The sequence below is a fragment of the Emydura macquarii genome, unplaced genomic scaffold, assembly GCF_026122565.2.
Source record: "Emydura macquarii macquarii isolate MOO-44397 ecotype Brisbane River unplaced genomic scaffold, CSIRO-AGI_Emac_v2 contig_2063, whole genome shotgun sequence".
Lineage (NCBI taxonomy): Eukaryota > Metazoa > Chordata > Testudines > Chelidae > Emydura > Emydura macquarii.
In genome coordinates this window covers 1628779-1652402 of record NW_027132200.1, presented here as the reverse complement: position 1 = coordinate 1652402, position 23624 = coordinate 1628779, and the positions used below count along the sequence as shown (strand labels likewise).

Below are 23624 nucleotides of genomic sequence, written 5' to 3'. Positions count from 1 at the left end.
AAGTTAGACATTATAAAATCAATAATTTTGGTTAACTTGTACACAAGAATTTTAAAAGAGATGACTCAGACGTTTGCAGGACCAATGATAATTTTAAATAACTCTTGAACTTCTGGGGAAGTTCCAGAAGACCGGAGGAAAGCTAATGTTGCACCATTTTTTTTAAAAAAGTAATTATAGGCCTGTCAGCCTGACATTGATTCCGAGTAAGATAATGGAGTGATACAGGACTGGATTAATAAAGAATTAAAGGAGGAGGGTAATATAATGAATGTAAATTAGCATGAGTTTATGGAAAATAGATCCTGTCAAATTAACTTAATATCTTTTTTTTATAAGATTACAACTTTGGTTGATAAAGGTAATAGTGTTGACATAATATACTTAGACTTCAGTAGGTATTTGATTTGGTACTGCATGACATTGTGATTAAGAAACTAGAAAATATAAAATTAACATGGTGCACATTAAATGGGGTAAAAATTGGCTACCTGATAGATCTCAAAATGTAATTGTAAATGTGGAGTCATCATCAAAAGGATGGGTTTCCATTGCGGTTCTGCAGGGATTGGTTCTCGGCCCTATGCTATATAACATCTTTATCAATGACATGAAAGAAAACATAAATCATCAAGGGTGATGTCTGGAGATGACACAAAATTTGGGGGAATGATAATTAATAAAAAGGACAAATCACTGATTCAGAGAGATTTAGGTTGCTTGGTAAACTGAGTACAAGCAAACAGCATGTGTTTTAATGCTGCTAAATGTAAATGTATACATCCGGGATCAAAGAGTGTTGGCTGTGCTGATGGGAGACTCCATCCTTTCCCTGAAAAAGATTTGGGGGTGTAGTGGATAATCAGCCAAACATGAGCTCCTAGCATGACGCTATAATCAAAAAAGCTAATGTGATCCTAGGAGGCATAAACAGGAGAATCTCAAATAAGAGTAGAGAGGTTATTTTACTTCTTTTTTTGGCATTGGTGCTAACACTGCTGGAATACTGTGTCCAGCTCTGGTGCCCACAATTCAAGAAGAATGTTTATAAATTGGAAAGAGTTCAGAGAAGAGCCACAAAAATGATTAAAGGCTTAGAAAGTATGCCTTATAGTGATAGACTCAAAGAACTCAATCCATTTAGCTTAACAAGGAGAAGGTTAAGGGGTGACTTACAGTCTATAAGTACCTATATGGGAAACAACTCTTTAAGAATCATCTCTTCAATCTAGCACGATACAATGGCTGGAAGTTGAAAATAACAAAATTCAGAATGGAAATGAGGCATAAATTTTTAGTGGTGAAACAATTTACCAAGGCTTGTGGTGGATTCTCCATCACTGACACTTTTTAAATCAAGATTGGGTATTTTTCTAAAAGATATGCTTTAGGAATTATTTTGGTGAAATTCTATGGCCTGTGCTATACAGGAGATCAGACTAGTTGATCAGAATGGTCCTATCTGGCCTTATAATCTATGACTCTGTGATGTAAAGTAGCATCATGACTGACAAAAAGAATTGTGAGTGCTGGTCCAGAAGGTCCAATTAAGTGGTAATAATTCAGCAAGAATTGCTTTACCCTAGAATTAAGGCTAATAGGTGATTACATTAGATAGAGAATTGAGGCTCTGGAACAAAGTTGAGTTAAATTACCTGGGATTTGGATAATTAAATGGAACAGCTAAAAAGTAAAATTTGGAATTATTTTATTCTCAAAATTTACAGCTATTTTAAACCTTGAACTTACATACTTCTACTGACGACAACAACAAAACAAACAAACAAACAAACAAAACAAAAACAAACAAAAAAAGAAGGAAACCACACCAGCTTCCCTAACAAAGGCTATTCAGGTACAGGGCCATTCAACCATCCATACTGTTATAAATAGCATCTAAAATATAGAGTGACTAACTCCTGAATGCTATACTTGTGAAAAATGGTATTTTGGCCCGTCAAAAATTCTCTGGTCAATTGCTAATTCAAACAGGAAAACAAGACAATCTGTTCAGTTAGGAACTGAAAGAACAAAAATTGAGTTGTCTCCTAAAGTATTTGTAAATTATTTATAATAAAGGTAGAAAGGGACAACCATAGTTACTCTTGAAAATGTTCTGTGAATACAATTTTTAATACAAAATAATTCTTTCTGATGTGTGACATCTGTTCGTGCTGTGAAACATTGTTTCATGTGGATAGGAAGTGATATTAAAAAAAGGTTTAATTGGCTGAGTTTGTGAGGCCCTTACACTCAGCTTGGTGTTATTTCTTTGTTTAGATATTTGGATGTAACAGGATAACTTTTGAATGCCGTATTCAATCAATTCCAAAATTTCAGGGACTGTTCAAGGCATCAGTGGGAAAACCCTACTGATATGAGTGAAAATGGGAAACCTGGAGGGGAGAAATGGGTGACACTCTGAGCCCCTGACATCTGGGTAGTGAGTTTGCAGTTCAACCATCCCTTTAATATACTATAGATCAGAGAACCAGTTGATGGCGGTCATTACAACATTCCAGTATCACAATACTCCTTATTTTAGCTCTGCCCAGCCCCTCAATAGAATTTAAAAATATTGACATACTGAAAGAGAAAGTAAAGAAGAAAAAGTAAAAATGGTGGTGGGGGAATGAGAATGAGGAAGGGGGAATGCACACAGAGCCCCTGGCATGGGGGAGAAAATGGGGTCCTTGGTATACAAGGGAGTGGGGGAAGGGATCACAGAGAGCTTCTAGCTTTGAGGGGCAGAAGGAGTCACACAGAATCTTTTGTGGGAGGAACATGGGTGATTCTGTTAAGTGGGACATGCAAGGGAAAGTGGGCATACAGAGGCATGAATGGGCACACAGAGCCCCTTGCATGGAGAGAGAGTAGGGGACCCTAGCATGGGATATGGAGGGCACATAAAGCTCCTGGCATGCAGCAAGAGAATGTGGGACCATGATATGGATGGAGGGGAGAATAAGGTGGCACTTAGGAGCCTCTGAAAACAAGACTAGGCAACCTTAACTATTGCTGCCAGTTCTGCTAATTATTAAATAACTTCCTGAACCATAGACAGACATGGGAGCAAAATTTAAACAAACAAACACATGGTAGCATCATATGACAGAGCTGATATATTTTTTCCATTTCATAAATTCATGAAATTATCTTTCCCTGAACTGTAAATTGAATTATTAGTGGCATATGATTGATAATGTCAATAGAATAGTATATATTGTTTTTAGATAAATCTGTAGTTTAACATGTCAAAAGGCGCAATAATAATAATTCATAATAACATCCCTTAAATATTCAGACCATCATTGAAAAGGAAATTTTTCAACCTTATGTTTTACAGCAGGCAAAATACAGTCACTGATGAACTGAATGTGATTTTAAAAAAATGAAGACCTGTAATCACAGCCACATTTTTTGCTTAAACTGCAGAATTTAATTTTGCATCACATTAGCTCAGAGAGGAATGATCAACTAATAAATGCCAAGGATGAATAGTAATATGTCAAACATGTCAGCCTTTTCGGAACTCAGTTTCGAAATAACTTGGTCTACTTATGATTGTATTTTCTTGAGCCAGATTCCTAGCAATACAACAAAAAGGCCATTAAGGAAAAATAACATTTTATGTGTGTTATATATGTAGTAAAATAGAAACATGATTTTTAAAAATATAAATTTGAGGGAATCAAATAACAGGAACAAACAAACAAAAAACCATGATCTCTTCCACCCCAAAACACAATAATTCTCATTTAGGCAAATATGTGAGGCCAGATAGGAGGGCCAAATAGAGATGAATGTAATCAGACAAATTCTATCCAAACAAGCTATGTAGGGCTTTTAAAACATAGCAATAATATTGGATCTCTTAGGGTTTTTTGTATTTTTTTAAAGAAACAGCATATAAAAATAACAACAAGAGAGCAGTAATAATCACTGTGAAATCTGCTGCAATTCATAAATCATAAGAATGAAATTCAATAGTGTCATTCTATGTAATACAGAAATTTCAGAATTAGAAATAAATTGTGTGTTAAATACTATCTCTTTACATTAAGCTCATTAAGGCAGGGACTGTTTTTATTTACTGCCTTGTACTGTATAAAGCACATAACTGATACTTAAAATGATCATGCAAAATAACAATGCTGTGGAAAATTCCTAGGTAGATGTAGAAAATATAATGTTTCTCTTCAATTCAAATCCACTCTGTTATGCAAATTTAATTTTGTTTATTAAGCTTGGTTCTCCAATGCATCAGTGGGATTTTGTACAGACTTGTGGGTTGTAACGTGCAGGTTCATTACCTTCATTTGAAGAGAGTTAATTCAGGAGTATTTATACAAGACTCAAGGCCCCCATATTGTAAAGTAGTGCAGCAGAGACTCTTGCTTGTGATTTATATAGGATCTCTAGAAAAATCTTAATGAGGGGAAAAATTCTTCATAATTGCTTGGTTTCTGATAGAGCTGGGCAAATGCTGCAAAAATATTTGTTAATATTTGTTCAAAGTTTTAAATAAATTAATTGACAGTGTTTATATCTGTTTTTATTCACTTTCCACAAATATTATAACAAATGAATTTACTTGCAGAAATGTTGATGAAAATAGGAAATTTTAAGAATATGTTGAACATTTGTAAAAAGCAAAACATTGCACTCACAAAAGTGAGATTTTCATTGGAAACCTGCTTCTAAGAGTTAAGTTAATACAGGCCCTTCTTCAGCAGGATACTTAAGTACATGTTTATTTTTAAGACTTTCCACTGACTTCAGTGGAACTACATATGTGTTTACATTTAAGCATGAATTTAAGTACTTTGTTGAATTACAGCCAGAATCAGGGAACAAGAAAACAACAATTACAATGGTAGGTTCTCGAAAATAAGATTTCTTGAATACAAATATTGACTACTTGTAACATACTACTTCCAAACAACCTACAGACCAAGAATTATTCACCAAAATTATTCAAGAAATAAATATTTCAGAAAAACACACTCTACTCACAGACTACTTGCAAACAAAAAGAGGTACAGTTTGTTGTAATTTATACACCTAGCACTAGTGCCCAAACTATTCCATTTTTAAAATATTATTTGATTAGTCAAATGAGTCTTGTAAGATTATTCAATCATTTTGCTTAGATATTGTCTTAGAATTAAAGACAGCATTTCAATTCTCTGTATATGTCTAATTCTTTTAAAAGAATATTTTTACCATGGGAGCTTGGAGGGATGGGGAAGAAATTCAAGGGCCAGTCACATATGATACCTTGTTAGCAGCTCCTTCTTGTTAATGTTAAGGGAGAACTAGCTTGAACATCTCTGCTCATCTCAACTATGACATTAACCCATAACCGATTTTAAGTATTAATTAGCAGACAGAGGATGTATGTAATTCCCTCAGGCCTCACATTTAATTGATGGAGGGTACACATTTCCACCCCTGTTCCTCCAGTTCCCTTCTGTGCCAGAGCAGTCATGCTACCAACCTCTTCCTTTTTGCCATCATGGCATTCTTCATGAATACTTGTAAATAGTTCACATAGAGTTCAAATAGTATAAGATAGTATTAGATATAGTATGAGATAGATTCAGGAGTCTAAGTATAAAGAGTGTTCTTCTTGCCATACTATGTTTCTATAACAGAGAAGTCTAGCCGTTTATGGGCCAGGGAGCAGCCAACCCTGTTTTGGAGAGGAGCATGGAAGGCAGGTGCTGGGAATCATTTGATGCAGCTGGACGACGTCAGGTGATTGGGATTCCCAGCTAGGGGACATAAATGAAGGGTTCCAGATCCATAATGGAGTCTGGGACCAGGAGAGGGCTGAGAATACACTCTCAAGTAACTATAGCAGTTATTACAGAGGCCCTGAGAGGCCCTGCAGATGCTCATCACTCGGTGAATGTTCTAACCATTGAGCTGCTGGTGGCTAAGGGGCACCACAATCTAGGTTGAGGAAAGGGCTATTACTTTATGTTGTCACTCCCTGTTGCCTTTTTTTGAATTGGAAAATAAATAGAGCCCAGAGGTCAGAGTCATGAACTGAACTGGGAATGAATGGCTCATTATTTTTCCTGGGCAGGTGTTTGAATCTACCAGCATACAGTTCTCCACTTCAAATGACATGACATTTTTTTTCTGACTCAAGAATGATCACTCAGCCAAAGGCTGCAATGCCTAACACGTGTTTCCTGATAATACCCATAAGGAACAAATGACGTGGTTCCAAGAACTGCTTCTACAAAAGAATCTGGTATCGCATGAACTTGGGAGACATTCTTCTATAAGGTTCTCCATATATGAGGAGTGAGGCTGGTAACTTTCCCTTAGTTCTAAAACCCAATTCAAAACCTTAGGCTGAAAAGGATTGTCCTTTGGTAAACACACCCTGTAATGGGAAAGACAAAATGGGTCCCACCATTAAGGAGTGGAATTCTTCTGGTGGAGTTGAGAAAAAAAAGCCCTTTTTACTGTTCTTTCTGTTCCAAAAGCTTAAAAAGTTCCATAGTTGCATGTCTAGACACATCTTTCACTGCATCACTTTGTGGAGGCAATAGATTTAGAGTAAGATTTAGTGCTGCCAAATAAACCTTGGTCTTAAAAATATAGTTTTTCAATCTTATAACAAGGCCAGTACCATGTTTGCGGAGATCTCCCATTGAGATCAATGCAAACCAGTTGTGCATATGAGGTGGTAGAATTTGATGCAAGATATCCAGGCTAGTAATGAGAAAATGCCACAGAGACCGAATAACAGTTTCTTTGTATTAATACTATATCATAGAAAAGTTGATTGCCGTACCAGTGTATTTTTTGTTCTACAGTGCTTACACTTGAAAAGTCATTCTTTTTTTGAGCTATTACTGATTTTAGTAGTATTCCCCTGTTTAGGGTTAGGGAATATTGCTCAAACTAGTAGAATTTTTCAAAACAGAATTTTTTTAAGGGTAACCACTATATAGCTGGTATTTCACTAACTTTCTTATTCCCAGTTGCTGCCACCTTTAAAAAATAGGGATTGAAACAGGGATAGACATTTAGCAGTGCAAATTGCCATGTATAACCATCCCTTTCAGAAAGCTAACTCAAACCATTATTTAGTTAATCAGGGATTATGGTTTTGGAAATGTAGTTCCATGCACTTTTGCAATCCAGTTTGTTCTTTACCAGATTTTTGTCTGAGATTGTAAAGATCAAGATAACATACAGTAGTACTGTGTTTAAAGAAAATTTAAATGTTAGTTGTTTTGGCATTCTAATTATTATTATGATACTTGTAATGTTGAATTTGATTTCTTTGCATATAATATTTTGTATGCATAAGAAAAATATGCAGCATCAGATGCAAGAACTTCATGAAATGTCATCCAGAATCAGTGTGCAGTTATGTATTGTTAGTTTTAATTACCTAATTGGTTTGGTGCCCCAGTCATGGACCAGGACCACGTTGTGCTAGGCAAACACAGAGCAAAAAGATGATCCCTTAAATACCATTTATTTAAATATTTTGGATGTTTTCTATATTTGCAAATAGGTTGATTTCACTTACAACACAAATACAAAGTGTACAGTGCTCACTTCATATTATTATTTTATTACAAATATTTGCACTGTAAAAATGATAACAAAAGAAATAGCATTTTTCAATTCACCTCACACAAGTACTGTTTTACGATCTCTTTTATTGTGAAGTGCAACTTACAAATGCAGAACTATTATTACTTTTTCATTACATAACAGCACTCAAAAATAAAACAATGTCAAACTTTTAGTGCCTACAAGTTCACTCAATCCTACTTCTTGTTCAGTCAGTTCAGAAGTAAGGTTGGAATGGTATATGATATATTGCCATCCTTACTTCTGCGCTGCTGTTGCAGCTCATGATGCCTAGCATTCAGCCTGTGGCTCAAGATGGGCTCTGAGCTGTCACACAGAGCCTGCATCTCGCCGGAGCCCACAGCCATCCTGTAGCCTTCTGGCTACACCTGACTCACCGTGTGCGCCATTTCAGATTTTGGTAGGGGTGAGAGGGTGTGTGTTGTGGGGAGTGGGTGTGGGTGGGTGTGTTTTGGCAGTGTTATCTCTTTAAGCAGACAGCTCAAGAGCCTGAAAGCCTTTGTAAATTGCACTTCTGCCACCCCATTCCCTTCTATCAGTTCCTGTCCCTTTCTCTCCATTTTGCTTCTCATCCACTGAGATGTTTCAGGAGCTTATACCTTGGCCAAATACGGGTGGACTTTTACATGGACAGTAAAATGCATATGCCTAACATCAGAGCAACTCTTCTGCCAAATTTCAAATCCCTCCTGTAACACATAGGAGTGTTGCAGCCTGTAATGTATAGGGACATTGAAGCTTTTCAATTAAATGCTTATATATATATATATTTTCAACATGACCAAAACAATTTATTATCTTCCTAACTTCATTCTTGGAAGTGGCTAAACTATTTTTCCTGAAACTTAAAAAAAAAAAAAAAAAAAAGACCTGAGGAACACACACAGTGTGGAAGATATCATACAGAATGGTTGAAGTTTGGCAATTTATAAGCAATTGAAAACAGCAGTCTTAAAATGGAAAGTGTTAGGCCACCTTAATTATAGGTGACGTTCCCAGCTCCACTTTGTGAATGGTTTGCACCTTAAGACCCTGGAATACTGATTTATAAGTCAATAATTGGATTTATAAGTTATATGCCTAATTAATAAATCATGAAACTGTCCATGAATTATATGGCTCATTTTTGTCACACCAGTGACTTGTAAATTGAGTTGTACATCTGATTTATAAACCATGTCATTGATTTATAAGTCTTTACAGAGGTCAAAAATGTTTTTGGTTGTTATGGCTGCTATAATACAGTATCACTGGAAGAAAGTTGTATAAATTAAAATATGGCCTTTCTGACAGAAGGAAATTAAATTGATATGCCCTTACAAAAAGGGCAAGAAAAACAGACAAACAAAGGGTCTGTGGCATTTACTAACTAATTGGAATGTCTGTGTGAATATGTATTGTATATTAAAGTCGTGGTGACCAGGGGTCATTAGGATATTTATTTAAACACAGGAATTTCTGATACTCTTATCTCACAAATAAAAAATGTGCTCTCAGTTAAATTTGGCCATACAATTAAAGCTCTTCGAGTAAGAACAAAGTGTCTCTACCCCACCACCCAAAGGAAAGAAAGTGCCATTTTTAATTACAGAAATGCAAACATTGAGACAGGAAGATGGGGCAGGGAGGTTTATGAATTTAGATACCTTTACATAATCATACAATTTTAAAAAGTTTGTTTTTAAAGTAATCAAGCAAAATCTCACTACCATATTATTAAGGATCCTGAGGTCTGAATAACTGCTGCAAAGTGAGCCACATTCTAGAGGCAGAGAAGAGTGTGTCAGGGTTCTAAAGTGAGACAAGGTGGGTGAGGTAATTTCTTTTATTAGACCAAAATCTGTTAGTGAGAGACAAACTTTTGAGTTTACACAGAGCTCTTTTTCAGGTCTTGGAAGGTCCTTTCATGTGGTATTAAAAAGCTAAAGATGGAGTGGGGATTTTACTCCTGGGGTAGGGTGTTACTCCTGGGTATCAAACGTGATCCAGGAGACAGCCACAGAAGATGCACCTAATGCACTCTCCCTCTGTCTCAAACACACTCACATACATACATAGTATGATTTGACCATACTGAAAATAGTAGGCTCTATCTAGCAGAAAATAACCATGGGACTTCTAAGTTGCAGAAACCACAAAAGGGTCAAAATTGCTCAAAACCGCCTTCATCTCTGGAATGATTATCAGAGGTGCTTTAGAGGAAAAGAACTGATGGAAATGAATTGTCTTACTTAGCTATTACACAGCTCATGATTATCAGACTCACCTAAGAACTTCAGTCTAAATTTTTTATGGGCCTCACAATATGCAAGAGACATTGCAAAAGAGAAATAATGTTTTATTGTGTTTTAGGAACTAAACTGAGAAGCAGGCTGGCTGGATTCTCTTCCTAGCTGTGCTATGGACTCCCCATGTGATGTTAGGCAAGACTATTGTAATGCATACACACAAGAGAGCTGAATTAAAGTTGCATAGGTAACCTTAATTGTGGCCTTTCCTAATTTTTGAGTACCTCATCATGCTTAACAATCTTTTAATATATTTTTCTTAGATAATATTATTTTCTTCCTGAAGTGTTTTAGGTGTTCACAATAGTTTTCTGACAAATTTAAGAAAGTAGGTCCCTGACTGCAATTAATGTAAGAAAGAAAATTTGTGAAAATAAGATAATACAGAATTAAATGTTACATTTCTTTTCTGACTTGTATTCTGCTCCATAACTAGTGGCACACAAGTTTACACATGGGAGCACCAAATGTTGATATAAATTCACTTTAAAAATCAAATATTTTATATTTAACCATTGCTGAGGACAGAATGGAATCTTTGGCTCACAATTCCTTTACTTTGGTTTGTTTAATTCAGGCTGCCACTACAATTTCTTTGCTGTAGTACTGTAAATAATTTTGTAAAGCTCAATAATAAAACAAATCTTTGAACAAGACATTAATTAAAAAAAAAAAAAGAAAAAAAAGTGAATTATAACTTTATATATTAGGATTTGGGAGTAATACTTGATATTGATGATAGAATAATGAATTGCTCTATTAAATCAGATACAGTTGTTACATATATCAAAGAATGGAGAATAATATAGAAATGCACAGGAAAAGTACAATTATAAATAATCCATATGATTTGTGCTATAAGTAATCCTCATGTTTTCTTATTACATTTTCCTCCATGTTTTTTAATCCTTTTCTCTTCATCTCTGGGTGCTATTGCACATTTGAATGACTCTCAAGATTACTATCATCTAGCTAGAAACATGATACTTCTCAACTTCTGAAAGTGAAATATAATAAATAAGCTATTCCTCACACATTTTACTTAACTAATATTCCTTCAATAGAAGAAGTATGTGAATACCTGTTTAGTTAATGTTTTTTTAAACTAAATATTGTTTTCACATTTCCAGATCAACATATTTTTTTGGAACATCCCTCAGATTTCTATATAACTCAGCAAAGTGTTTTTGATAAATTAGGGCTCCTACATTTGTCTGAGATGTGCCTGTGGCCCTCCTTTCCTGTTGATTATCTATGTCAAATATTGCTTTAAATATTGTGAACTAATTTCCCAAGGAATGGCTATTGAACCAGAAGTCATAATAAGCGAGTTTAAACAGTAGACTACAGATAATTTTTTTAAAAATATATTTTGCGGCATAGGCATTCCTCCACACAATCTCCATCTCCTGGGAGAATTGTATAGGTCCAAAAAAATTCTAGTCGTCCCAGTTATTTCTTGATCCTACAGCCAGATATCCACTTAATCTGTGAAACTGACCAACTTTTCAAATTTGAATAATTTACTAATTAACCTTCTGACTTCCTTTGATTTTGCAGTTGGTAATGTGTTTTCATATTGGTTTTGACTGTATGTGCCTTGAGGCAACAGCTGTCTTTACGCCTGTGTCCTTGTAATGAGGGCCACATTCACCTCCTGCTGGTCATCACCTCTGCTCCCAGACTCATGTCACTCCAAAGACGCGACACAACCCTCCAGCCGTGTAATGATCTGTGCTCCCCCATTCTGGGGGCATGTGTTTCAGCCCAACTGTCTCGTCACTTCCTAGGGGGAGCCTAGGCTTGCCCATATCCTGGGTCCCAGCCCAGGGACCCTGTAGATGGTAGCCACATGCTGTGTCCCCTCCAACTCCTCAATACATTTCCCTAGGCCACTTTTCCATGGCCCAAGCACCTTTTTTGCCCTTGCCTCAGGACCTCAGCCTGTCAATCCCATCAACCAACCAGGAGCTCGCTCTAGCTCCCCCAGTCCTGCTAGGAGCATTGCTCTGTCCAGGGTGGCTAGCTGTTTCTTCTTGCTTGCTAGGCACCCAGTCCTCCCTTCTTGAGCTCCAGGGAGTAACTGATCCTGTTCTGCCCTCCTGCTTTTCTTATAAGGCCTGCCTCATCCTGATTGGCTGCTTCTCTCAGCCCCTCTCTAATTGGCTACCTCTTGCACAGTCTCCCTAGGACTCTATTAACCCCACAGAGGACAGTGTGGGTCCAACACCCCACCACAGTCCTGTTCTGGGAAGTTGATGGTGCTTAACATACATTGATAGCGTTAAGCACATTTAATAAAATGTTACTGAAGCCTAATGGAATTGTCATAAAGTTTTTGCATTTTCTTTCCAATCATAATTGATTTCAATGATTGCCAAGCTAACATTACATGAAAATAGAAACACTTTTTCTTTCTTATTAGCCTCCTACCTCAACCTGATTTATTGAATAATGTCAGAAGCTATTGTTTCTGGTACCAAAATCTTTTCCATGGTTTGTGATGTCACAAACACTGAATTATGGTTTCATTGAAGAAATCAGGGAAGAGGATTAAGCTTAGTATACAAGAATCCTCTCTTTATGCAAATCTTAACCATAATGAGCAGTTGTTCAACGGGAATTTTGGGGAAAAAAACACATAACTGCCCTGATTCAGGAAAGCACTTGTATGTGCTCAAGATGAAACATGTGCTTAAGTGTATTACTATTCAGAAAAGCACTTAAACATATGCTGACGTCCGATTGCAGTCTCTTGCTTGATTAGTTGGTGCCGATATTAACCACAGTAAGGAAAACATGTATATGTCAAAAGTCTACCAGAGAATGACTAGTTTGGGGGGAGGAATTCAAGAATGTATATTTCACCTTTATTATTGTATTTTTAACAGTTTAAGGTTTATGGCAAGTGTTAATGTAAAACACCCTTGGATAATCACTCCTTGAGTTTCTGTTTTGACAGCAGTATTATCTAATTGTAAATTGAATGTTCTGTGAAAGAGAAGGGCATTCTGTATCTCTGTAATCAAAGAGAGGAAGGTATTATTACCTTATTGAGAACATGTAGATGTTGTGTGCATGACTGATCCTAGAATCCATTTTAACAAAAATGTGATTCTTTTTCCACATAGAACCATTTCTTAAAATTCAAATACGGTGAAGAAACACTATCTCATAATATTCAAATATATTATTTGAAATGTATCTTTCTATCTGAACTGTAATTTATGGAACCTGTCTCTGCATATATTAGTTATACTCATTATATTAAATTAATTAATTACAGTTGTTTAATTGACTAATGTTTTATAGTGCTTTGAAGATACAAAGCCTAATATTAAATAATAATAGAATTAGTGTAATTTTTTATAAATAGATATATCTAGAAGGAGCTTCTTTACTGGTGCTCTTGTCTCATTTATTATACATTCTTTTTCGAAGTATTTCACTATTACATAGAATCATAGAATTGTAGGACAGGAAGGGACCTTGAGAGGTCTTCTAGTCTAGTCCCCTGCACTCAAGGTAGGACTAAGTATTATCTACACCATCCCTAATAGGAGATGTCACAACCTCCCTTTAACTACCCTGACAGTTACAAAGTTTTTCCTAATGTCCTACCTAAATCAACTTTGCTGCAATTTAAACCCATTGTGTCTTATCCTATTATCAAAGGTTAACAAGAACGATTTTTCTCCTTCCTCTTTGTAACAACCTTTTATGTACTTAAAAACTGTTATCATGTTCCCTCTCAGTCTTCTTTTCTCCAGACTAAACAAACCCAATTTGTTCAATCTTCCCTCATAGGTAATGTTTTCTAAACTTTTATTTATTGTTATTGCTCTTCTTTGGACTTTCTCCAATTTGTCCACATCTTTACTGAAATGTGGTACCCAGAACAGGACACAATACTCTAATTGAGACCTAATCAGCATGGAGTAGAGTGAAAGAAATACTTCTAGTGTCTTGCTTACAACACTCCTGTTGTAATCCCAGAATGATGTTTGCTTTTTTTGCGACAGTGTTACACTGTTGACTCAGATTTATGACCCCAAGATCTCTTTCAGCAGTACTCCTTCATAGGCAATCTTTTCCCATTTTGTATGTGTGCGATTGATTATTCCTTCCTAAGTGGAGTACTTTGTATTTGTCCTTATTGAATTTCATCCTATTTACTTCAGACCATTTCTCCAGTTTGTCAAAATCAATTTGAATTCTAATCCTGTCCTCCAAAATGCTTGAAACACCTCCCAATTTGGTATTATCCACACACTTTGAATGTGTACTATCTATGCCATTATCTAAATCATTGATGAAGATATTGAACATAAAATGACCCAAGACTGATCCCTGCAAGAACCCCTTTATATGCTCTTCCAGCTTGATTGTGAACACTGATAACTACTCTCAGAGAATGGTTCCAACCAGTTATGTACTCACCTTACAGTAGCTCCATCTAGGTTGTATTTCCCTAGTTTGTTTATGAGAAGGTTATGTGGGACAGTATCAAAAGCCTTACTAAAGTCAAGATATACCACATCTACAGCTTCTCCTGATCCACAAGGCTTGTTACCCTGTCAAAGAAAGCTATCAGGTTGCTTTGACATGATTTGTCCTTGACAAATCCATGCTGACTGTTACTTATCACCTTATTATCTTCTATGTGTTTGCAAATTGATTGCTTGCTTATTTGCTCCATTATCTTTTTGGGTGCTGAAGTTAAACTGACAGGTCTGTAATTCCCCAGATTGTCCTTATTCCATTTTTTGTAGATTGGCATTATATTTGCCCTTTTCCAGTCCTTTGGAATCTCCCATCTTCCAGGACTTTCTAGAGATGATAATGGCTCAGATATCTCAGTCAGCTCCTTGAGAATTCTACAACATATTTCACCAGGCTCTGGTGACTTGAAAACATCTAACTGATCTAAGTAATTTTAACATGTTTTTTCCCTATTTTAGCCTCTGATTCTACCTCATTTTCACTGGCATTCACATTCTCTATGACGTCAACATTTCATCATTAATATTTTGGGGTTTTTTCCCTCATGTGACCCATAATTATTTACGTAGTTTGATACATTTAAAACAATATCCCTTTCATTTGTGGAATGTGGAAATCTCACATTTTTGTTGAACACATGACCATCATGATTACAATTTAGATAATTACATTCAAGTGTAAACAATTGTTGTGATTAAGCATTTGCTGATCTAATAGGTGCAATCACTATACAACATAATTGATGCAGATAAACAACCCATGAAAAAGCTGCCACTCAAACAAATATAAAGCACCACAGTATTATATTTAGCTTTCTTAACAATAAAATTGTTCAGACACTGAAGTTCCTTATTAGTACGATGTTAGTGTAATCTTTTGCATTGCCATGTAAGGTCTGTGGGTGTAAGTGTATAGTGAGACATAAGGTGTTGCACAAAGTCTGAGGTGTGTTGGTAACTGTGCTGCAATTACAACACCTCTTATTGGATGACATGGAGAGTGTTATTGGAATTTGCTAGTTTGAGTCAAATTACATGAAGTGAAAGCCATCATCAGGTGTCTTAACATATTGTGTCATTTTAAAAAAAAGCACTTCATAATCTGGAAGTCTTGATGTAGATCATCCACTTGAATGTCATTGGCAATCTATAATGTTGTTACTTCTGCCCCCCCGCAACCAATATTTGTGTTTCCCACAAAAGAAAATGTTAATAACTGCTTTACCTAATTATCAGAAAGCCCCATTAACAAATGACAATAGTTACTTCTGTTACCATAACAGTTGTTACATTTATGAAATAAACAGCAGCATTTTATTCAGGGGACAAAGCAGTATGCCGCATTTATTATGAATACAGAAAATATTTGAAAAAGCAATTGCCTAAAACACACACACACACACACACACACACACAGTTCTGCAGGAGGGATATAATTACCAGCCTCTGTGTTGTTCAAGCTGAATCACAGGCCAGGTGACTCAGACATGAGGATGGAGCCAGGCTCTGTCGGTTGCGACACAATGCTCCTTGGGGTTTGCAGAACAAGCCCAAAGTCCAGGTTTTTTCTTTCCATTTTTATACTTATTTATTTTTATTTGGGTTTATTGATTTTGTTATATTAGATAGTTTTTTTGTTTGATGTAATTGTTAATTACGTTTGATATCGCAAGCATGACAGCTTTTCTATTATTTTTTAATTCCTGTTTTACACTTTGTTTTGTTCCTATCCTTGGGTGTTAACTCCCCTATTTTCCGGGGTTAATTTGATTTTCGGCCATTTGGGTTGTAAAAGGTTTTTAAACAAAAGTATCTTTTTTTTCTCCTGCCCTTGCAGGCTGAGAGCCATTACCTCAGCAATTACTTCCTCACCGTCTTATTTCAGCAGACTCAAACTACATTTACTCCTCATTTATACTTACTAAAAATTATTACATTTTTATCCCATTACATAGGTACATTATTTTATACTTACTTACTAACATAATAAAATTCTTATACCTACACCAATTTTATTAATACCAATTTTACTAAAAGGAAATAAGAGAAATCTTATTTGCCCTTTTATTGCCCCATGATTTACACATTAACCACATTCCTGATATGCATTGGGCACTTTTTTTTACTTGTAAATTATTACAATTAGATTTCAGGATGTTCCCAAACATTCATACGTAGATGTTTACAAATAGGGCTCCAATGTGTCATAAATGTTAAATCACAAAATGTTTAGGCGGGATGTTCCCACTCATATGTTCAAGCAGTCAATTATCATAATGGAGCCTGGGGTGGCATGAACAATCAATCAATGTGTTTGGAACATCCCTATCTATAATGCCCAGTTTTGTTCTTTTTGTGTGAGGATTAACCCTTAAGCTTCAAATACATATCAATGGTCGGGGCCCGCTCTGGTTCAGGCCTACATCACAGTGCTGGGGTCTACACAGTGAGAATTAAGTGTCGAACTAAAAACTTTTTCACAGAATATTATGGGCCTTTTGTTATGCTCACGCTTAGTGATATTATAATGGGACAGATATTCATTTATTTTATTTTGATACTTATTTTAAATCCATACTTTAAACTCCAGACTATTTTAAATTGGTGAAGTTCCATTGTGGAATGATGTTGATTAAACCAGCTAAAAATCTGGGCCACTATGGCTTATTAGACAATTTGGCCTAGATCCCCAAGGGTATGTAGGCACATCACTCCTTTTGAAATCAAACAGTTCAGTTGGAGTTAGGTGTCTAAATACCGTGGAGGATCTGGACCTTAGACTTTTATTTTTCAAAACAAGTGAGACTCGTTTGAGGAGCACTAATGCCCTCTTAATTCTGTTTGTCAGTTTCTCAATCACCAGAGGCATTGAAAGCTTCATATTTGTTTTAAAATACTATTTAAGGCATTATCAAGGCTTTGAAGCTTCACAAATAGCCATGAGGAAATTCTTCCAGGTCCAAATTGATATTCAAAGGAAATTATGCAGAATTATGTGAGTCCTTCAGTGAAATCCTGAGGACAAACAATTCACCCCAAATTTCCACGTTGATAAAATTATATATGAGGCAGTGCTTTCATCTGCTACTTCTGTAAAGAGAAAGAGAATCAGACCAATATTTTTAAATGTGGGTACCAATATGTAGCCTTATTTTCATAGATGCTGAGTACCCTCATTTCCATGGAAAATTTAGACAACTCACATTTTAAAAATTCAGCCTATGTTTGTTAATTTTGTAAATGAGAGTAACTAAAGCTACTTAGTGTTGATACCAGTGCTTCTTTTACTAAAGTTTTTGTACCTTTGCTCAGTGTATGTGAACCTTATTATTTCCTGCATATGAGTAGGTTAAATGTATTTTGGGAGAGCTCTGTAATGTTTAATTTTTGAGGTAACATTCTTTTAGAGTATATTTGAAAATAATATTAGAAAAGCAGACTTTGGAGATGTAAGATTTTTTCAGTTAATTTTAGTGAGAATTTTTTCCATGTAAAGCCAGGGAATGCCATGTGTCTGCATTTTGATTGCTTTTAGTAGTAACATAGATCTTAGTTTTCTCATACTCTTTTTAAATTATGTGTACACACTTTATTTATTTGTTAAACTAGTTATTCATTGTGTCTCTTTAATCTAATAAATGATAGAATGTTATGCTTTTGTGTAAAATGGTAAAAATATTGTCACAGCACCAATTAGTCAGCTCATTGGAACCCAGAAAGTGGGCTATGTTTGGATCAGAGAAATATAATGGAAAGCAAATACAGGATTCATTTAGTATCCTAATCTGTAATTTTCTGATGTACATCGTTGACAAGATAGAGTTAGGAAGCCTTACCAAAAATACTTATTGGCTCGTACCTGGCCTATGCCTGAACAAAGGATTTAACATAACACTTACTTTAAAAAGGGCCAAAAAGTAAGAAGGCATCCTATGAAATTTCTTTCTTTTAAATATGTGGTAACTGCAAATGCCTTATGTAGTCAATCGAGAACAAATATTTGGCATATACAAAGACTTAAAAGGGATAGAATGACCCAAAGTTTAGGGATCTTAAAGACATAAACCTGCATTGATTATTTTGGCCAGCCTTCCAACATAGGTTCTTTGAGCATCCTTCCTGAACTCCTAAAATGGACTGTTCCTTCTAGTCTCTTCCCTTGGAAAAAGTTATCCTTCCTGCATTGTGCCCCCACCATGGCTGAGTCCTAGATTTTCTTTCCTCCCAGTCATCCAAATGGATGCTTCTTTTCCCATTGACATATTGTATTAGTCCCCTTATTATAGGAGATGCTAGGCATTCAGTTTTAATCTACCCCAGAAAATATTAGATAATCAATTTTAGATTAATATTTATTTCTTTTTTCTTCCAGCTTACGAGTTACAAAACTGCCCAGATCCTCCACCTTTTTTAAATGGATATATAGTCAACTCGGATTACAGCGTGGGTCAGTCAATATCATTTGAGTGTTATCCTGGGTATGTTCTAATAGGTCACCCTGTTCTCACTTGCCAACATGGGATCAACAGGAACTGGAACTATCTTTTCCCAAGATGTGAAGGTAACTTTATGGTGTTAGCTTAGTGTCAGAACTCATGCTGCTCTCTTATCATTTTTATTTGTATCCACATCCTGTAGTTTTTCCTGAAAAGTTACATCTTTATCATAGGCTGTACTACTGGTAACTCTGGCCTCAAAATATCAGTTGTAACTCTATAACGTTCTTAGCTGCAAATTCACGTGCTCATTAAGGGCTGAACATTGCTACCATTGAAGTCATGGGAAGTTTCACTAATGAAGGGTATGAAAGAGATCCTCAGCAACTGTTGCTGAGTGGTTTAATGAAGCTTGTGTTCCTTTCTTAAAGTTTTGCTCCCATTTCATTTGTACCCCAATGGAATGTGTGCTGCACAAACTTTAGTAATTGTTCCATGATAGAATTTAATCTGAAAGATGAACGCACAAAAAGAAAACCCTTGACATTTATTTGGACTTTCAAAATGCCTTTCACAAAGCCCCACACAAGACGCTACTAAAGGAACTAAGGTCTTGTCTACATAGTGACACTCAGGAAAATTAATCCAAAAGAACTAAAGGAGTGAATTTAAAGTGGATTAATTAAACTGCATTAAACCCCTGTGTGGACACTCTCACTCAGAATTAAAGTGGCCATAACTTAATCCACTTTAAATTTACACCTTTAGTTCAGACAAATTTCCTGAGTGTCCCTGTGTAGATAACCCCTGTGTAGTCATGGTGTGAGAAGTAAAATATTGTCATAGATAAAAAACTGGCTAACAGACAGAAAACAAAGAATAGAAATAAATGGTCAATTTTCATCATAGCAGAAGATTAATAGTAAGTTCCACAAGTTTCCATTGTAGGACCAATGTTCAGAATATTTATTTAATGATCTAATGATCTGGAAAAGTGAGTGAGCAGTCAGATGACAAAATTTGCAGATGACCCAAAATAACTTAGGTTAATCAGGACTGGAATAAACTGAAGAACTTCAGTGGGACCTAACCAAATTAGGTGACTGGGCCATTAAGAGTTTTGGAAGAGAAATAAATCATCATGTCTCAGGGCATGACCCAATCTCTAACTATTGGGAGACCCCACTGAAGTCATCTGAGAGGCTGTACAATTTTAAAGTTAATAATTAAAATAAAATATGCCCCAATGTCCAAAAATATTGAAATAGAAAAGCTGATGAAAAAATGAGAGCAAAATTATTGGAAAAGCACAGCTATATAGAAAGGATGTTCATGAAGCCTTGAAGGCAGGTACTGTATACAGCCACAAAAAGAGACATATTGTACTGAAGAAGGAATTTTCTTTGATGGGAATAATACACTAATCTACTTTCTTTAAAAGATATGTTTAAGTGACAGCAATGTTACAGGATATTACTGTAAAAGCATACATGCCCATTTTTAAAAATAAGCATGTCCCATTGACTCAATTACTTTATCTGCCCCACAACCATATTTTTTTAAACATACAACTCTGTCTTATTTTTAAGATGGTATCTAATGGGCAACCCCATGTTCTAATTAAATACTTAAACTAGCTATGTTGTTATTTTGAGCGAACGTAATGAGTGGGGTGATCTTGGATTTTTATGTAATTCTTCAATTCCTGAGAGAGACAGATGACTCACTTCCCTTCTTTTTGAATAATCTCTGCTAAATTGTCTTACTTTATGTGGATAGTAGGTAAGTGCAGGGCCCCACTAAAGTCTAGGCCTCAGGCATAGTGGTTTTGGGGTATCTTTTTAAAAAAGAAATAATCGAGCAAAGGAAATTGGCTAAGCAGTAGGACCAAGAGAAAGGAATGGCTGGCTGCTATGGCATGCACAATTTAGTTAACATCTGGGCAGCTGCCTAGAGGAATTAATTGAGAGCTATGAAGAATATATTATATCTTAGAAAGTGTTGGGTATGTTTTAAAACATGTAATTTTGTACAATATAATGCATTCTAATGGTCCAATTTTTTCAGTGGAAACATCCTTTAAATTCATTTTATAACATCTAAATTGGCCATACTTATCCAGTGGAATACATTGTATGTTGTATATCAAAATGGAGCATGTTTAAAATGAGTAATGGAAGTAATGGAATAAAATAATTTATTAATCAAGACACTTGCTCACAGATAGTAGATAGGAGCACTAATCAACACCAGAATGTAACTTCCAGGCTCAACAGTAAGGGGGCTCGTAGATACCATTGGCTAGGCCCACCTTTTCCTCACAGCTTCCAGGTAACGGATAGACAAGACATCCCAAAGGATCCCCTCTCTTGTTTTGGGAAGGAGTGACTGGGTTCCAATCACTGTGACCAATGAGAGAGAAGTGAGATAGTGACTTCAGTCCAAAGTGCATGATCGACAGGAAATGAAAATAGAGAGCTGAGTACGGATTTTTGAATAGCCCATACGAGAGCACACACTAAATGTGAGAAAGTGTGAGGAAGATCAGTCTTGTGTGTGCTAAATGCTGATAGGCAACAGTAGAGAATGGAGACTGGTCACTTGAATAATGCTCACCAAAGAACCACTACAGTCCTGAGAGACAGCAGGGAAGGCTAAATTTGAAGAGCCTGTATCTCTCATTTTATCACCCAACAAAGGCAGCAGCCAGATTATAAACCTTTGCCTGGAATTCTACCCCTGAACACTGTGATGGAAGCTAAAGCTGGCACTGTTATGAATAAATTTATGGTGAAGATAAATGAGGAAGGTGAAGAGAAAGTAGAGAAAATTGTTCAGGGAAAGATAGAGCTACAGGAGAAGACGGATTTTGGGCAAAGAGAGATTGGGAGGAATCATGATCAGAAGAGGGAGAGAGACTGTGGGAGGGAAGGAAGACTGATATGAGAGAGTCAGACTGAACCAGAGCAAAGGTAAACATTTGGAGTGGATCAAAATATGAGGGCAAAGGAAGAGGTTATAAAACAAGAGGATAGGCAAAAAGATAATGGATGAAAGAAAGATTGATCAGTGGAAGATGAAACCAAAAGAAACCAAGAAAAGACAAGTTTAAGGATAGTTGATTTTTGTTTGTTTTGGGGGTTTTGTTTGCTTTTTACATATATATTCATTTTCTTACAGATTTTTATTTTCTTTAATATTGAAAATGGGCCGTGGGGAGAGAAAGGGTGTTACAACCTGGCCCAGCCCTCTCTTTTGGACAGTCATAAGTGTATTGTAAACAATCTCAAATCATGGGCCCCACTTGCTTTCAAGCTCCCTGGGCCTAGGTAATGACTAGTCACTGTTCCTGCTCTGGGTCTCTCAGGCATGCTCCCAGGTGCAAGACCATATGTCTGACACCCTTCTTGGGCAGTGGGATCCCACAGACCAGACACCCTTGACCCTGAAATCAGTGCCTCAACTCTCTCCTCAGACCCCACCTGCTTAGATAGATTCCCCCAGAGTCCACCTGGCTGAGGGAGCTCTGGTTTCTCATTAAATCCATCAAAGACATGGCAGGAACACAAGGAATATCAGCTTAGGAAAGTAATTTCTTTACTTCAGACACTTTACTCTCAATAAAGCACACTACAGAGATACGGATCTTTGAAAAGCAACAAAATCCTGACTGGAGAAAGAGGGAGAAATTTGGAATTGGATACATGGCACAGGGGATGCGAAGAAATAGCTGTTCAGGCAGGAAGTAAAATGTGCACCTGAACAAATTTATTTTCCAATTAGAGCTTTGAGTTTTGCTGACAAATACTCACATGCTTCTTTGACAAATTTAGAATAAGTATAGAAATAAATGTGCTAAGATATTGCTTCCAATTATGAACTTAATGCAGTGAACATAAAAACAAATAGGTAATTTGTGTTGTTTTAATATATATATGCAAACATATTCATATATATATATAAAACATATTATCTGATAATGTTTCCCCTTAACTCTATCCCTTAAAAGACTTTTGTGTGTTTATATATATATTAGGGGTCTGTGTGTGTACAATGGTTGTAGTACTGATACTGTTCTGTTGTATCTCCCTATTTTTATCTTTGCATTTCATAATAACAATGAGATATTCCAGGCACTTCTTAAATGGTTAAGGCCAAAAAGTGTGCTAGGATTACCCAGCAAAGCACTCTTTTTGTTGTTTTGTAAGAAGTGTTAACATAAGTTTAAGAAGATAAATCAACAGAGTAAGAGCTCAAAGCTCAGATACATCACATAGAAATAGGAAAGACAAAAATGAAAATACACCTTATCCGATTCCAAAACACTTCCCCCACATCCCAGAAAGCAGTTAAGATTGCTAAGGTATGTCTATATTGCTGCTGGGAGTATGTCTCCCAGCTCAGGTAGACAGACTTGTGCTAGCTCAGCTCAAGCTAGCACTCTAAAAAGAGCAGTGTGGACATTGTGGCTAGGGTAGCAGCTCAAGCTCTCAAGCCCACTTGACTCCCTGGAGCTGAGCTTGGGTGGTTAGCCCAAGCCTCTGCCAGTGCTGCAACATCCGCTTTGCTATTATCAGTGCTCTAGCTTGTTCTGAGCTAGTGTGACTCTATCTACATGGAATGGGAAGCAAGCTCCGAGTTGTAGCATAGACCTGTGCTAAGGGACAAAATATACTTACCTCTCACATTATTTGCAAATAGAAAATAGAAACACATAAAAACAAGGAAATGAATAGTTAAAGATACTCTACACTTTATGCTGTCCATGT

At 36.2% G+C, this 23624-nt stretch overlaps 1 protein-coding gene across 1 annotated transcript in view; it reads left to right on the top strand.

Annotated features, from left to right (window-relative positions):
• CSMD1 (CUB and Sushi multiple domains 1) overlaps nt 1-23624 on the top strand; it is a 1845645-nt gene that overhangs the window by 1611360 nt on the left and 210661 nt on the right. The window contains exon 42 of the mRNA XM_067558441.1: nt 18792-18980. Within this exon, the coding sequence (XP_067414542.1) occupies nt 18792-18980 (189 nt within the window). The remainder of the gene's footprint in view (nt 1-18791; nt 18981-23624) is intronic.